At 34.5% G+C, this 16,815-nt stretch overlaps 1 protein-coding gene across 2 annotated transcripts in view; it reads right to left on the bottom strand.

The window, feature by feature from the left end:
* LOC123533898 (3-methyl-2-oxobutanoate dehydrogenase [lipoamide] kinase, mitochondrial-like) overlaps positions 1-16,815 on the bottom strand; it is a 48,090-nt gene that overhangs the window by 13,412 nt on the left and 17,863 nt on the right. The window contains exons 5-10 of one of the 2 annotated variants that reach the window (XM_045315864.2): positions 15,632-15,751; positions 14,668-14,766; positions 14,091-14,108; positions 8,064-8,137; positions 4,627-4,755; positions 3,530-3,619 (exon numbers count right to left, since the gene is read on the bottom strand). In XM_045315864.2, coding sequence (XP_045171799.1) covers positions 3,530-3,619; positions 4,627-4,755; positions 8,064-8,137; positions 14,091-14,108; positions 14,668-14,766; positions 15,632-15,751 — 530 coding nt within the window. The remainder of the gene's footprint in view (positions 1-3,529; positions 3,620-4,626; positions 4,756-8,063; positions 8,138-14,090; positions 14,109-14,667; positions 14,767-15,631; positions 15,752-16,815) is intronic. The other variant, XM_045315865.2, reaches the window with a different exon arrangement.

Raw genomic sequence — 16,815 nt, 5'->3', positions numbered from 1 at the left:
TAACACTTCTGTAGGAACCTGTAATGCTAAGTATTACAACATTTACCAACATCATGTTGACAGCGAGCTCGAGTCAGTGCTTGCTCTCAACCTTTATTTGGTCAATCTAGTAATGAATGGAAACTGTTTTCAGCAGTGTTTGAACTGAGGCAGAATTCTCTTGCAGGAATATTGAAAAGTGTATCTAACTTTGAAACTTCTAACTGTGATTTCAACTTTTTATTCAAAATATATATATATAATATTTATCTATGAAGATTTGCTTCAGTTATATGAAATATAGATAGATGTGACAAGTGAGGTAAACCTGTTACAGTTTTTAAAGTTTTTCAGCCATGGATAAAGTTTCGTTATAGTCACTACTAAGGCTGAGTTTGGAAAGCAAATTATTTCATTTTGCAATTAATTCTAACAAGACCAGCGAATAACCTACATACATGTTGAGCAAAATTTATCTCGGGTTATTCTGCAATAAACCACTCGCGTGTAATGACGTCATCCGATCCAGGTGCGTAGCATGGTCGTAAAAAGTAGTTACCATTTTTTCTAACACTGTTGATACTAGCATGTGGTGTTAGAATCGAAATATTAAGTTCCCAAGTGTGATTTATTATAGAATAACCCTAGATTTTTGTTCTTACGCGAAACAATATATTACTCAGGCCTTCGGCCTTCATGATATATTCTTAATACGCATAAGAACTCAAAACACGGGTTATTCTACGATAAACCACACTTGGGACCTTACTATTTCTTAAATATACGTTATGGTGCACAATGAAATTCTTAGAGCAAGAGCAACTAATGTAAATAGGCGGATTGAACTACAGTTAAATAACGACATCATCATGGTTAAACAATGCATATACTGAGCTTTGTTGGTGTATGATCAAACATTATGACATTGGTAAGCACCCAAACTCAACTGCTTTATAGCCATTAAACAAATACTTGGTTATTCCCTACTTCAAGCCCTCCCCACCCCTGCAACAATAAACCAGGGGAGGTAATTAAAGAATAGGTATATATCATTCAACCACCTGATTTTCTTCTTATGTAGGCATTATTTTGCCATATCATTGTCAGCTGCCTTACTCCAGGTGCTCAGAATCCATAAAACATGAGTGTTTGTGTGTCAGGACATGATAGAAATTAATATTTATGAACATTTTAAATTAGCGAGTCACATTTGTTACAACTATTAGACAACATAAAAACACAGCAAATGTTACCATATCTACAGAACAGTTTTTAAAATTTACAGGTATATTTAGCACAAATTCTTATGTTGATAAGTTAAAACCAAAGACCACAAAAAAACACAATACAATTTTTGACAAATTTAGGGACTTTACTCTTATCTAAAAAAGGAAAACAAGTCCCTTTAAACAAGTATCTCATGAATTCTGTGGGATACAATTACCTCCATTAGCATCAAGTAGATATGGATCTTAACTCAACTTACTTCAACTTGAAGCTAACAGTGTTCACGAAAGACCCTGAATATTCACAGGACAGTCGGTCTGGTAAACATGATTTTTTTACAGGACCGGATAATATTTTACCAGACCGAATTCTTTTTAATAAATTTGGTATCTGATCTTTAAAACTGATATTTATACATAGTTTATATAGACAGCATTACACGAATCTACATCCTTTTAGTTTATTTCCATATATTAATTGAAACAGATTTCAGACATTAAGTTTTCAGGCTGTAAAAAGTCTCCCTGTACTTGGATTCAGTGTTGTTATATTTTCTGGTCCTTTTGGACCATTGAGTCCATTCAACATATGTGTAATAGATTTAGAGTCCCGCTTAAGCCGTTGCTAGGGGGCGTGAGAGATGTTGCACATTTCATTACCTCTCGCGAACAGACTCAGTCAAAACGAGTCTGCTGTTATTCTTCTTGGTTGCATTCTTTGCTTCCAAAGGATCTTTTTACAGATTTAATTCATATTCATTTACTATATCATCGCTGTCTTTTCCCCCCACAAGTCTATTGTTTGCACCGAGTCACGTTGATGTTGACATATAAAGAGAAAGATGACCTCGGAATTTCTGTAAATTCCCGTCTGGTTCCCGTGTACATAAATCGAGTACCATCCACGATTAGTAAGCATCCAATGATAACGCGCGTTCTTAGAATTGTCGTGAAGTCGTGAGGGGTTTCTACTGTTTCTATTTTAAGTACCAATGAAACAAGCGCTTACTAAAATATAGTTTGACATCAATTTCTCGGGATTCCATGTTTCAATTTAATGATGTAAGTCAAACTTTCGCGAAATCGCGGAGGACTTTCTTCTTATTTTATCATATTGACCTGCAATTTTTATCGGACACTCGGTCTTGTGAACTTGATATATCACGCCGGACCGGATCAAAATTTACCGGAAATGTCCGACGGTCCGACGGCTTTCGCGACCTCTGAGCTAAACATAATGCTTAAAAGTTTTTATCTAAATTCAGTATGTATATCTTAAATTTCAATACTTGTACTTTCTGCCGATTAAAACAAATCTACAGACATCAAAAATACTTTCAAACAGTTAAAGGCAAATAAACAAATGTAATCTGATGCCAATAAACTGCTATGCTACAGTAGTTCAAAAAAAGGAAATCACTGCATTAATGAAAATAGGCAAGAAAGACAGAACACATGAAACAAGAGAGATCTTTTTTCGAGTTATACTTGTACTTCTGCAGTAAAATCAAAACAAGACAGATCTTTATTTCAATCTACTTTTAAAAACCTATAAACAAATGTAATCTGATGCCAATAAAATGTTTGCTAATGTAGTTCAAAAATCAATTCACAAGAATGGGCATAAAAGACAGAACACACGTAAAACAAAACAGATCTTCATTTTTATCATACTTTTACTTCTACAGGTAGATCAAAACAGGACACTAATTCAAAAGTCTTATTAATACTGCCTGTCCATATTCTTCAGGTAAATAACCCAACCACTGCTCAATCAATCATTTAAATTGATTTTTATTATTAGATATGAAAAAGGTACTTGTGAAAGGCATTTCCTTGAGTATAGAAATACAATGTACCTTAAATGCTCCCATTTCTGTGCAGAGACAACCTCCAAATGTTTCTCCCATTTGTTTTAGTTCCTTTATGAGGATGAAAGTGGAAATGATCTCCAAGGATGTTATAAGAGGAAAATTAAACTAGGATTTTGAAGGTATTTTTCAGAATTTATATGGTTGACCCCATATGCTCCTCTGCTCCTCCATGCAGTATTCAATTACATGAAGCCACACAAGTAGAACCACCAACCTTCTGTAAAAAATCACTTTGCATGAATGCTCCATGAGAAGCCGAAACCCTCCATGCTTTGAAGTCTGTAACCTAACTATACTCAGATCCAGAATAACTTCCTCACATGAAAGCTTGAGGACTGCAGTTTGAAACACCAGCTGTGAGAGGCAAGGGATTTCGAAGCCAGTGCCCTTAACCACTCTGCCAAAGAGACCACCAAAATGGAAACTTGATCAACTTTGTACGAGACTTACCTGATAATGAAGTCTATTTTATTACTGGCTATAGTAACAGTGACTGGGGGTAGATTTTCTAGAGAGTCTATATGGTTCTCCACTGTAGCTCTGAAATGATATACAAATTTCAAGAATGTACACTGTCTGTGGTAATTGTTACTGGGGTTGGTTGTCTATACATGGTCTATTATGGCCTTCCACTGTAAAGTGTAGTAAAACAGTGAGCACACATGATTAAGACAAGAGGCACACATGTAAGGACACGCAGACGGAATGATATCAATCATTAAGTACTCCTTCACAAATGACAGGGGTTAAAATTGTGCAGCAGCTGTAATATGTCTTACAGAATTCTGAACAGGTAGAATGCACTTTAGCAGTCCCCGGAAGTTTACAATGCGCATGCCCAGCAAATTAGGGTGTGGGGGGAAAAGCGGGGGTGTGGGGCAGTAGCCCCCAAACATATTCATCTACAAATAAAGTTACAGCTTATAACTTTTAATTTTTAAGACATTTTTAAACTACTATTATTGTGGGGACCGCTTAAGTGCAAGTGCTCCTTCTGAATTACTAAATTTCATCTGCAGTGACTCTGAACAGAGGTCACGGATGACTGACTTAAATCAGAATATTATTTGGCCCAATTACATTTGAGAATAATTGCCTGGTCATTATCAAGGAAATTCTCCCAATTCTGCTAAAGATTACCCTTGCTGAGCAAGCTGAGGGGGATAAAAAGATCTGAATTTCTTGTAAATGACAGTATAAACAATGTGTGCACACAGACTTTGACTGACTACATTGTATTCACATTATTTATAGGTACTATGCTGCAGACACCTTTTTTTTCATCACAGCTTTTAGTGGTGGAAAAGATCACAGATGCCCCTCAGGCATGGTCTGGCTTCTACGTAGAACCAAATACCTTCTACAAACCAGCTGGATTGATTCCTCACATGAACACACACAAAGGAGAGGAGCAATTGATCTGAAGTCAGCAACCTTAACCTATCAACCATGGATGCCACTAAACTGCAATCAGGGGACTGTCCATTCTGAATCTTTATCAAAAATAAATCATGTAAAAACTAGAAATGCTAAAACTATATACAAACCTTAAAGCATTTTTCAGTATTTCTACAAGTATGTAGTCTAGAGGCGGTGGTATATAGGGGAAGGTAGCATTAACATGTCCTAGGATACGTACTTCCGGAGCATTACCATACTTGTCATCGCAAACAGCTCTGAAACCAATACCATACTGTTAGCTACACATTTAAACAGCAACTACAATGAGCAAATTGTGAACAGCAGATGCAGAAATAAAAATATGAACAAGTTAACATAATACTGCTGAGTAAACAAAAATCTGCTACAAAAAAATCAGCACTGTTTTTTGGTTTTCCCTTTTGTATGCAAACTTTATTAGTTAATACATTTGGTTAACTTGGTAATAACATTTCATAGGTACTTGTTCCCAGGCTAAGAAAATATACAGGAGAAACTGAAACACAGCTTTCTGATACATGTAAGTATGCAAGATATTTAAGGTGATTATTCAAGTTTTAAGGAAGTTCTGCATGTTCAGAAAAAATGTGATCAACAATGTAGATTTTAAATAAACCATGACTTTTTAAGCATGATATAACAAGGTGAAGAAAGGTAGGGTGTCCCACGCTTCGCTTCTTTTTTCTGTTTTTCTTAAACACCTGTAAAGTAGCCTTTTGTACTCAACCATATTCTTTATTTTGAGATATTGACCCACAACATAAAACTAACCAAAATCTTGAAGAAACCAAAAACTGAAGCTTGTGGAATTATTCAGCATGCAAATATATGCCAACTTTAGCAAGACAGTGGCACTGCTAGTTTCGTAAGTAACACAAGATTATTCCCTGCTGGATTCATACTCCTGTATATAGATGTACCTAACCTAGGATTTATTCCCAAGTTTCTATATAATGATGGTAAATTACAAGTTCCAAAGTTACAAACAAGCAGAAGTACCTTAAACAAAAAGAAAAAAATGATCAAATTTGTAAATACTTTTCAAGTTTAAGTTCGTGAGCTTATAGAGAACAATGGTTTATAATTAAATGAAACTGATTTATTAAAGATAAGATGTACATGTTGCTACTGAGGAAATAAGAAAAATGACAGAAAAAATCAACTTATTGTTGGTTTTGCTACTTTCACAGTCTACAAACAAGTACTATGAAACTCTAACTTCATGTAAAACAGTGCTGTTTTTCACTGAGAGCTAATATGGCAGGATCGATACCCCACAGTTAAGGTGAAAAATCAGGTTTATATCATTTGATTTTGTGGGCATCTGTTTTTAAAGTTATGACCAAAATGTCTATTTTGTGTGGGCAAAAATTTGTGGAAACATAAAATTAATCAGAACTTTATTTGTTCACTAGTTTCATGGTTCATTGCTTATCCATGAAAGTTAGTCCCAAATAGGAGAGATCGTGTTTGTACACAAATCCGTTGTATATTCTATTTTTAGAACTGATAAGACAAAGATCGGGTGGGCAGACGCCGAGTGTCCATGTTTTTTTTGTTAACAGTGATGTTTTTCTAACGGCTTAAACTTTCTTAAAATACAAATAATATCAATAATATTTTGGTCAATGGAAAGGATATAAAACAAGCAATTTATTGATAACTTTTAATCATTATTTCGAAATAAAATGGATTAATTATGAACGCTTAACTTAGTGTTTTTTCTAAAAGTTTGGAGCATCGCTACGCTGCTATTAAAATCATATGTCATTTAAAACGGTTAATCTTTTTCAAAAGATATTTGAATAAGAAAATATGAAAATCGTAAGTATTTCAAAACTTTTTGAATTTTTAAAATCCATAAATGAACGAAGAAGTTATTAAAAATTGAAAATTCCGATCCCATACACAAACGATGTAAAAATATTTTGTTTTACCCACCACCAGATAAACAGGTGTTGATGCGTGACGTCAGGGCGATCTCTCCTATAATCCCAAATAATAATTTAAGGTAAATTTATGGAAGGGAAGTAACTCAATTAACACTGCTTGACAATCAATCTATTGTTATCTGTATTCAGGGGTAATATGATTACCTGTACAATGGTTTAACAGAAACTTACAAAAATTTCAATAATATATTTAAAATAACAAACTGTTCTTTTAAGTGTAGGCAGATCTTTCTTAAGTACCACAAAAAAGTCAAAACAGGTAATAGGTAGACAAGTCATAATCATTTTGCTGTTTTTCTGAAAGAAGATATCTATTTTGTCAGAACTGAATTATCATCATGTGTATGACATAAGGTTTACACAAAACAAAAAAGTAATTAACAAATGTTGTATGAACATAAGTCTAATGACCAAACATAACAAAATCTCAATAACCTGTCTAGAGCAAATAAAGTTTAGGGGAAATAGAGGAAATTCTTGAAATGATAGTGGTCATAAATACAGTACATTCAGACAAAGTGATTCCTATATATACAAGCAGCAAAGACATTCCGAATTCTACTAATTTATTCATGTGTAACTTGTGCTAGGCATTACAGATACAAACTTTTTGAAAGACTCATAATGACTTTGTTTATAATGTGGCTGCCACATATTTTGTTACTAATATAAAATACATTAATGTTTTGTTAAATCTTACTTTCGAGAATTGTTTTCTCATACTTTTTGTCCAAGGTTTGAATATTTGGTTTAATTAGTGGAAAGTATCATTGAATCTACTGTTTTGATAACCTCCCTTTATGATTTTGATCGTATAAGATCGTAGGCAATGTTGAAAGTAGTGCTTTTCTAACCATGTCATTATATGTTCTCTCTATTTGGACAGCTGACTTTAAACCATAACACAGGTCTATATTCTAGTTTCATGACCTAGCAGAATGACCTCTCAACATTCTTTTATAGCTTCCTGTGCTATTTTTTCAACAGCATGTCTAACAAAGAATGCATAACTGTAACATCAGGTTATAAGACTTTAAAACAGAGTCTAAAACTTGTGTTGTTCATCATAACTATAGACCAACATTTGTGTATTTTATACAAACACAACTTAATATACCCGGTCTTGAACTTTCAATTTTGTAAACCCACAACAGAACCTATGATGCCTGATGTGTAAAACTTGCATGCCAGCCTCTCACCAAATGTCACAATTTCCCTTATTTTGATGAGGGTGGAATTAAGAACATATTTACATTATATATATCATTGCTCATACATGTAAATGAACCAACCCATTCTGCAAAATGCAATACCTCAGGAGGTTGTATATTGGAGCATACATGATGGTAACCTTTTCATTCATTCCGTAACCTACTTCGTAATGAAACAAACAGATACTGCAATGCTTGCAATTTTTTTTATTCTATTCAATTTCTCCAAGCCTACAATAGTTTAACTATTCAGCGAATTTCTGACCAACTGCAACCTCTAGCACAAGTTACAAACTTTAGAACTTTTCATTCTCAAGTACAATACACACACGATTTATGTTGTTTTGTTACTCCATGTTTTTCGATAGATTACACTCTTACCTCATAAACTCGCCCTTCTTTTCAATAAGTTTGCTGGGAGAAAAATTCACATTGATGATTCCCACATGGTTTGGCTGTAATACAACACATTATCTAGCACACGTCCAATCATCACCTTTCTTAGAAAGGTGCAGTCACAAAAAAACAGTCAAGTATTTATATAAAATCAATTTTCATTGGTCGATATAAGATTTAATATTTTACAAACAAAAATGAATGGTAATGACTTAGATAATTTAGCATATGAATGATCAGATATTAAAAGGACTGTTGCCAGTATAAATAACACAAAAACAGAAACACGAAAATTAAATTATTCCTTATTTGATCTTATAATGAAAGTTAAACCTTCTTACTGCTCTTACATCAAATCTATTATTTATTCAAATTTTTTACAACAAAAATAGTTTATAAGAAATCTGCACTACGGAAGTGCTTACTTTAGTCTCTGTACAAGAAAATGGAGCAAATTCTTTTGAAAGACATTTTATATTTCGAAATATTACTGTAAAGATCACAATTATTTTTGCTGGATCAAAATTTCACAAATGTTATGTATTGAGTACGTTCCCAAGGTTTAAAACTGAATGATGAAAACAACAAAATAAGTAAACTCTTTGTTGGCTGATTTACGATTGTTCCTTCTTAATTTCCATTCACTTAAACCTTTACATTTCTACAACACTGATATGTGTGGCAAGGGCGAACTTTACTAAACTATTATAAACAATGGTACTTCATGACTGATTATCTATTAAAGTTATTAAATTTTGTCATCTTTAAGGTGACACTAAAATTACTCTAACTAGAAGATGCTTTTGTAGAAAAGTGCATGTCTCCCCAAATGCGTAGTCGTATAGGCAAAAGTCAATAGGGAACAGGAGCGAAAGTCAAAGAGAAACTTATGGTTGGCTGCAATAGGGATAATCTACTTGGCATGTCCAATCATCACACTAAAATTCAACATTCTGGGCATAGTGGTTCTCAAGTTATAATTGAAAACAGTTTTCCATGTTCAGGCCCCTCTGACCTTGACCTTTGATAGAGTGACCCAAAAATCAGTAGGGGTCATCTACCCTGCATGTTCAATCATCCTATTAAGTTTCAACATTCTGGGTCAAGTGGTTCGTAAGTTATTGATTGCAAAGAATTTTTTATGTTCAGCCCCCCTGTGACCTTGACCTTTCATGGAGTGACCCCAAAAGCAATAGGGGTCATCTACTATGTGGGTGGTTTTCAAAATAATGAAGCTTTTTCTTCTCTCTCACCTTACTTTAATTCAGTTCAGTTTTAGAATGTGTTTTGGAGCAAAATATATCCAAATCAATGTACTCAATAAATGTGTGGAATTTTATCTTGATGGCTCAAGCAGTTTTAAAGTTATATTAAATTATATAGCTAATTTTGTCCCCTGTGCACCCAAAAAAGTGTGACATTTTACATGAAGTATAGTTTTCAACTGAGGTTTACTTTTTAAAATCATGCTTTATTGTTACAGCTGTGGCTTTTTAATGTAACTTAAACTCTGCACATTTAAATAAAATACTTCTTTTCTTTACCTACATCTTATTGTTAACACTATTTCACATCTTGTGATGGAACCCTTTTCACGAAAAATAGTGAAAAAAAATACTAAATTTAAATGTTGAACACTACAATTTCATAACCCTATTACTTTTCTAAAGTCTTAATGTTTTTCTAAGATCTTTATCCTTTCAGTTGTGAAGACACAGTATGATTTTTTTCTTTAATAAATCGACTTTCTCAGAAACTTGATGAATGTCTATACACCTAAAAATGTCCCCTGTGCACCTTTTCAGTTGTTAAGTGTCAGATATCTTTTATTCTTTAAATAAAATGGGATTTTACTTTATTTTCCTTGAAAGGGAGTAACAACAGATACAAAAGCAGCCTTCAACTTCACATATTACTGACTGTTAAACATTCACAAGGCCAAAAGTGATGTCCCCTGTGCACCCTTTTTATGACATATATCAATTATCATAGCATTACTGTAATTTGTGGTGGCATTTCTTTATTCTTAGCAGTGTGTATGCAAAATTTAGGCATTACTTGATAATTTAGCATTATATAAGAAACCCTGGACAATTAAAAATTCATTGTTTGCATTTTTTCCGAAGTTGCCAATTTTCAAGTTTAAAAGTGGAAATATCAATTTTATTGCTTCTTAAGCTCTTAAGTTTACCTAAATATGTAAATGTTCACTAGTAAATATTATGTAGTTAAAAGAATTTTACTTACCATGAACATATTCTATGAATAAATATTTTGATACAATTTGTCCCCTGTGCACCCTTTTTAGTAACATTATAAAGTATGTATGAATTTTACTATTCCATTTTATCATGCATGGTATTTTGTCATTTTTCTAATATGAATAAGCAGTTCATTTAAATTAAATGATTTCAGTTTGTTAGGTATGTATAAAGTCACTTATTTTTCATTTAAAGCATTACATTTTGTTGAATTTTCATGGTTTTGTAGTGAAAATTTTCAATTTTGTAGTTATTTTATGGAATAAACTTTTTTTTGATAGTATTTGTCTAAAGTTTATTACCAGTAGTCTTTTTATGAATAGAAAACTAATAATGGATGAATATTACACTGATCTTCAGTATGTGTCCCCTGTGCATCTGTAAAATAACTCAATTTTGAGTAGACAATTCTAGAAATTAGAATTACTGGACATTCTTGAAATTTGGCATAAGGTTTATAAACATGCAACATGTCAGAAAAAAGTTGGTTTTATAATTATATGGTAGTTATTTTGCATTCAGCAACAACTTTTCTAGGTAAAGTTTTATTTTCATGTCAAATTTGTGCAGAAAGGGTGATTTTAAAAACCAATGTCCACAAACATATGATTAAATAAGTTTCAGACCGTACACATACACCCATTACTTATCATTTATGTTGAAAAAATTACTGTTATACATATTTCCTTGTCATAAAACCATGCAACATTTATCACCCACCTTACTGGAAATTCACTGAACTTTCGAATTAAAGGCTGAAATATTTTCTGATTGGCATTTCTCAACACTTCCCCCAATTATTTCCTTCAAATTTGAAGTATTTGCTATAATAAAAAATAGATGACCACCATCAGAAATAAGTTTGAATTTTCAACCCCTATGTCACACTTTTGCTTCATTATTTTGAAAACCACCCATGTAAGTCCTATCATCCTATGAAGTTTCAACATTCTGGGTAAAGGGGTTCCTAAGTTACTGACCAGAAATGGTTTTCCATGTTCAGGCCACTGTGACCTTGACCTTTAACAGAGTGACCCCAAAATTAATAAGGGTAATCTTTTTTTTCTTTCTTTTGTTTTTCAACAGTATTTCAGTTATTTAACGGCGGGCAGTTAACCTAACCAGTGTTCCTGGATTCTGTACCAGTACAAACCTGTTCTCCGCAAGTAACTGCCAACTTCCCCACATGAATCAGAGGTGGAGGACTAATAATTTCAGACACAATGTCGTTTATCAAATAGTCACAGAGAACATATGCCCAGCCCGAAGATCAAACTTGCGACCCCACAATCCGTAGACCAACGCTCTACCTATTGAGCTAAACGGGCGGGCTACTTAAGGGTCATCTACTCTGCATGTCCAATTATCGTATGAAGTTTAAACATTCTGGGTCAAGTGGTTCTCAAGTTATTGATCGGAAATGGTTTTCCATGTTCAGGCCCCTGTGACGTTGACCTCTAACAGTATGACCCTTAAATCAATAGAGGTCGTCTATTCTGCATGACCAATCATCCTATGAAGTTTCAACATGCTGGGTCAAGTGGTTCTCAAGTTGTTGATCGGAAATGGTTTTCCATGTTCAGGCCCCTGTGACCTTTGGAGTGGCCCCAAAAACAATAGGGGTCATCTACTCCATAAGCCCTGCCACCCTATGAAGTTTGAAGTTCTAGGTCAAATGGTTCTCCAGTTATTGATCAGAAATGAAGTGTGACGGACAGACAGATGGACAGCGCAAAAACAATATGTCCCCACCCCCCAGTGCATATGAAAGTGAAAGACACAAAACTATAGTAGAAACTAGAAAATGCTTTTGTAAAAAAGCACATGTCTCCCCAAATGCAAAGTCCTATAGGCAAGAAGTCAATAGGGGTAGGAGCGAAAGTCAAAGAGACACTGATGGTTGGCTGCAATAGGGATCATCTACTTGGCATGTCCAGTCATCCAGCTAAATTTCAACACTCTTGGCCTAGTGGTTCTCAAGTCACTGTTCAGGCTCCTGTGACCTTGACCTTTGATCAAGTGACCTCAAAATAAATAGGGGTCATCTACTCTGCATGTCCAATCATCCTATTAAGTTTCAACATTGTAGGTCAAGTGGTTCTCAAGTTATTTCCAAAAAATGATTTTACATGAACAGGCCACTGTGACCTTGACTGACTCCAAAATCAATAGGGGTCATCTAATCTGCATGTTCAATCATCCTATGAAGTTTCAACATTCTGGGTCAAGTGGTTCTTAAGTTATTGATCGGAACTGGTTATCAATGTTCAAGCCCCTGTGACCTTGACCTTTAACAGAGTGACCCCAAAAACAATAGTGGTCATTTACTCTGTATGAACAATCATCCTATGAAGTTCCAACATTCTGGGTCGAGAGGTTCTCAAGTTATTGATTGGAAATGGTTTTCCATGTTCAGGCCCCTGTGACCTTGACCTTTAACTGAGTGACCCCAATATCGTTAGGGGTCATCTACTCTGCATGACCAATCATCCTATAAAGTTTTATCATTCTGGGTCAAGTGGTTCTCAAGTTACTGACCGGAAATGGTTTTCAATGTTCAGGCCCCTGTGGCCTTGACCTTTCACAGAGTGACCCCAAAATCGTTAGGGGTCATCTACTCTGCATGACCAATCATCCTATTAAGTTTCAACATTCTGGGTCAAGTGGTTCTCAAGTTTCTGACCGGAAATGGTTTTCAATGTTCAGGCCCCTGTGACCTTGACCTTTAATGGAGTGACCCCAAAATCGATAGGGGTCATCTACTCTGCATGTTTAATCATCCTATTTAGTTTCAACATTCTGGGTGAAGTGGTTTTCCAGTTATTTATCGGAAATGGTTTTCCATGTTCAGGCCCCTGTGACCTTGACCTTTGATGGAGTGACCCCAAAATCGATCGGGGTCATCTACTCTTCATGATCAATCATCCTATGAAGTTTCAACATTCTGGGTCAAGTGGTTCTCCAGTTATTGATCGGAAATGGTTTTCAATGTTCAGGCCCCTGTGATCTTGACCTTTGACGGAGTGACCCCAAAATCAATAGGGGTCATCTACTCTTCATGACCAATCATCCTATGAAGTTTCAACATTCTCGGTCAAGTGGTTCTCTAGTTATTGATCGGAAATGGTTTTCAATGTTCAGGCCCCTGTGACCTTGACCTTTGACAGAGTGACCCCAAAAACAATAGGGGTCGTCTACTCCAGCAGCCCTACAACCCTATAAAGTTTGAAGGTTCTAGGTCAAATGGTTCTCCAGTTATTGCTCGGAAATGAAGTGTGACGTACGGACGGACGGACGGACAGGGCAAAAACAATATGTCTCCTGGGGGAGACATAATTAATCCCCAACTTAAAAGGACTTAAGAAAGTACAGTAACACCTGTATTAAACAGCCAGCCATGGGAGCAACACCAGTGGTTGTTTAAGGCAGGTGTGACTGCTGGTCTAGTTAAAATTAGAAAAATTCATTTCAGAAGGCATCCTACTGACTACTAAAGGCAAGTGACTGCTTAATACAAGTAGCCACTAGCCTTAGTGTTCAACTGCATCTACTAGTTACAATATGTGGCAACAGTCCTTTTAATACTTTATGTAGATGCTGCAAAATGCTTCAAGCTTGTATCTTCTTTGAGAAAATCACCATGCAGACATGGTTTCAAGAAGTAAACAATTGAATAATAATTCTAATATATCATAATAACAGACTGAAGAAAAAATGTTAGAACAGAACAGAACAGAACAGGTTTCCTTACCATGAAATCCATATAAAACTGGAAGAAATTTGTTTCACAATACAAGTCTTGGGTAAATTATAATATGTAACAAAAACCAGTGAAAACCTTATCTGACTCCCGTTTTACTTCTAGGCCTTAAACCCTGAATCTAATTTCCTATAATAGCATTCCTTATACACAGACGATAGAATTTTTACACACAAAAAAAAAATCCCAAAAGCCTTAATATTCATGAACAACCTAAATTTCAAAAACTAAGGAAGGACAATACTCTCTGTCTGGATTATTATTTCTAAATTATCAAAAGAAACCAAATACAAAGCTGTAAGGGATCTTTTTTTCAAAAATATGCTTTTAAAATTCTTAAAACAACAAATGATCACTTCACTGAAACCATGCCTCCGAGTTCTCATGTACTTCATTTACATATTATACAAAGTGCTCCCTAACTTAGTTCAGCAATTCAAATTTTGTTTCAACTTGTTCAGATGAGAAAAAAAGATAATAGTTGTTCACCAAAAAGAAATTTCACTCATCAAACTAAAGACTTCTTTCCAAAAACTTACAGACAACACAACAGTTAAAATATAATCACCTTTTCATCACGAAGAGCAAGATGATGTTCGCATAACATACGTATGCCAAGACGTGACGTCAGGGTTCGGTCAAGAAACAGGCGGATCATATTTTCATCCTGAAATATAATATCTTAAATGATCAAAATAATACTAGAAATGTAATAAATACTACTGTTAAATCAGTGATTAAAACCATCTGTGAACACTGAACACCTCACTCTAAGGACAATCAATTTTATTTCCACACACCTAGCACAGACCTAGGCAGACAAAATTTCTAAGTTAAAATCGGTGCGTGGTTATAATATTATACTGGATTTCTATTATAATGTTTAGTCTTTTAGGTATTTCAAGATTTAAGGCTATTTTTGAGAATTTTCAAGTGAGTAAATTTTGGCACTGTATTCATATACAATACAGAATCACTGTAACAAGAAGTTAACAAGCAAATGTACATTTCAATGGATTATGAAGAGCTCAAATCTTATTTTAATCACACTAAGTCAGCTTCCTGTAAAAATTTAGCCCTTATGCAGAGATGTAACCTCAGCCAGCTCTCCATGTCTCACTAAGTGGTCAACACCTTGTCAATTACATCATCACTTCCGTTTTGATTTCTGTCTATTCATACCTGTACTATATATATGCATGCATTCCAAGTTCAACTGAAGTCACCATTGGTTGCTAATAAGAAGGACTTTTCCTTTAGAAAATGTTAGAAATTTTAGGTAGAGAATTGAAAAAGATAGAGAAGACACTATAGTTAAGACCCATCTCTTGTTCTTTATTGTGCCATGCATTCCAAGTTCACTGACACATATCTAAATGACCCACACATGGGACCCTAACTCAAAATAATGTTAGAAAATTAAGCTGATGGAGCATGAGATCTAATTCATGTGGTTTCCTGACTGATGTCTTACCACTTGACAACTGTGTCCATTCTACAATTTCTATGTACCTATATTATGTACAAATTACCTTTATATGTTTCCTACTTTCAGCAAAGCCTTCGGCCATCAAGGTGACAACATTACCATGTGTATCTAACAAGTTACGTAACAAGGCGGAGTACTCTTCTTCTTGCTCCAATGACTCAACCTATAAAACAAAAACATCAGAAAGTTACAGTATACCAAGTTTGACTAACAATATCTTAAAATGTTTCTTTCTTTTGTTCATTTTAACGCCACACTGACTCAATTATAGTCATATGGCAACTTTCAAGCTTTTCATGGTGGAGGAAGACCCCAGGTGCCCCTCTGGACATTATACCATCGCAGGCCAGCACCTGGGTAAAACCATCTACCTTCGGTAAGCCAGCTGAATGGCTTATAAATATTTCTGCTTGAACTAACATAGTGGAGGGACAAGTACCAATCTACAAACAAATCTCAAGACACTTAGTTAAGTGAGACTTGTTATTTCTGTCAGTTATAAATTCAGACATTTTCTATACTAATTAACATTAACAAGAGCAGTCTGAGTGACAGTCATTTCCCCTGCAGACAGACCACATTCCTATAATCCCCTTCCTGCTTTCTAAATGGGGGATAAAAAGATCTGCGAATTGTTGAGGTCTGACACAGAACCAAAATGCATTCACTAACTTTTGTTAATGGGAGGTAACTCTTGAACCTTTAAATTTTTTATACAATCATGTCCCTTTTTCAAACTAGATAAATAATGGTCAAGTAACAACATCAAAAATAACAAATAAAAATTACCTAGCTAGAAACCAGACACTGAGTTAGCATACAGCGGGTGACAAAAAATACTGGACTGAGCTGGATTATTTCCTTATTCAATTCGTAAGACTTATATTTCTCTGTCTTAACTTTTCATACTCATAAACACTATATGCACTACACATCGGTTAGTAGGTTACATTTCTAATGATGTATTGTTAATATATTTCTGACAATGTCTGCAAGTTAACTTGACAGGATGTTTACAACATGCAGAATGTAATAAATTATGCAAATGTTTCTCAAGGATTTCTTCTTGCATTGTTAATTTTCTGCTGAGTCACACATATCTTATATAGACGTTAATCATTTAAGGAAATATGATGCAAGATGTTTTCACAAGAAAAACAATCTTATCTGTCAAACTTAAAACTAAAAATCTCGCTAAAGGTAACTTTTTACAGTAACATAAATTTT

This window comes from Mercenaria mercenaria, chromosome 12, assembly GCF_021730395.1.
Source record: "Mercenaria mercenaria strain notata chromosome 12, MADL_Memer_1, whole genome shotgun sequence".
Classification (NCBI taxonomy): domain Eukaryota; kingdom Metazoa; phylum Mollusca; class Bivalvia; order Venerida; family Veneridae; genus Mercenaria; species Mercenaria mercenaria.
This window is presented reverse-complemented; position numbering and strand designations above follow the sequence as displayed.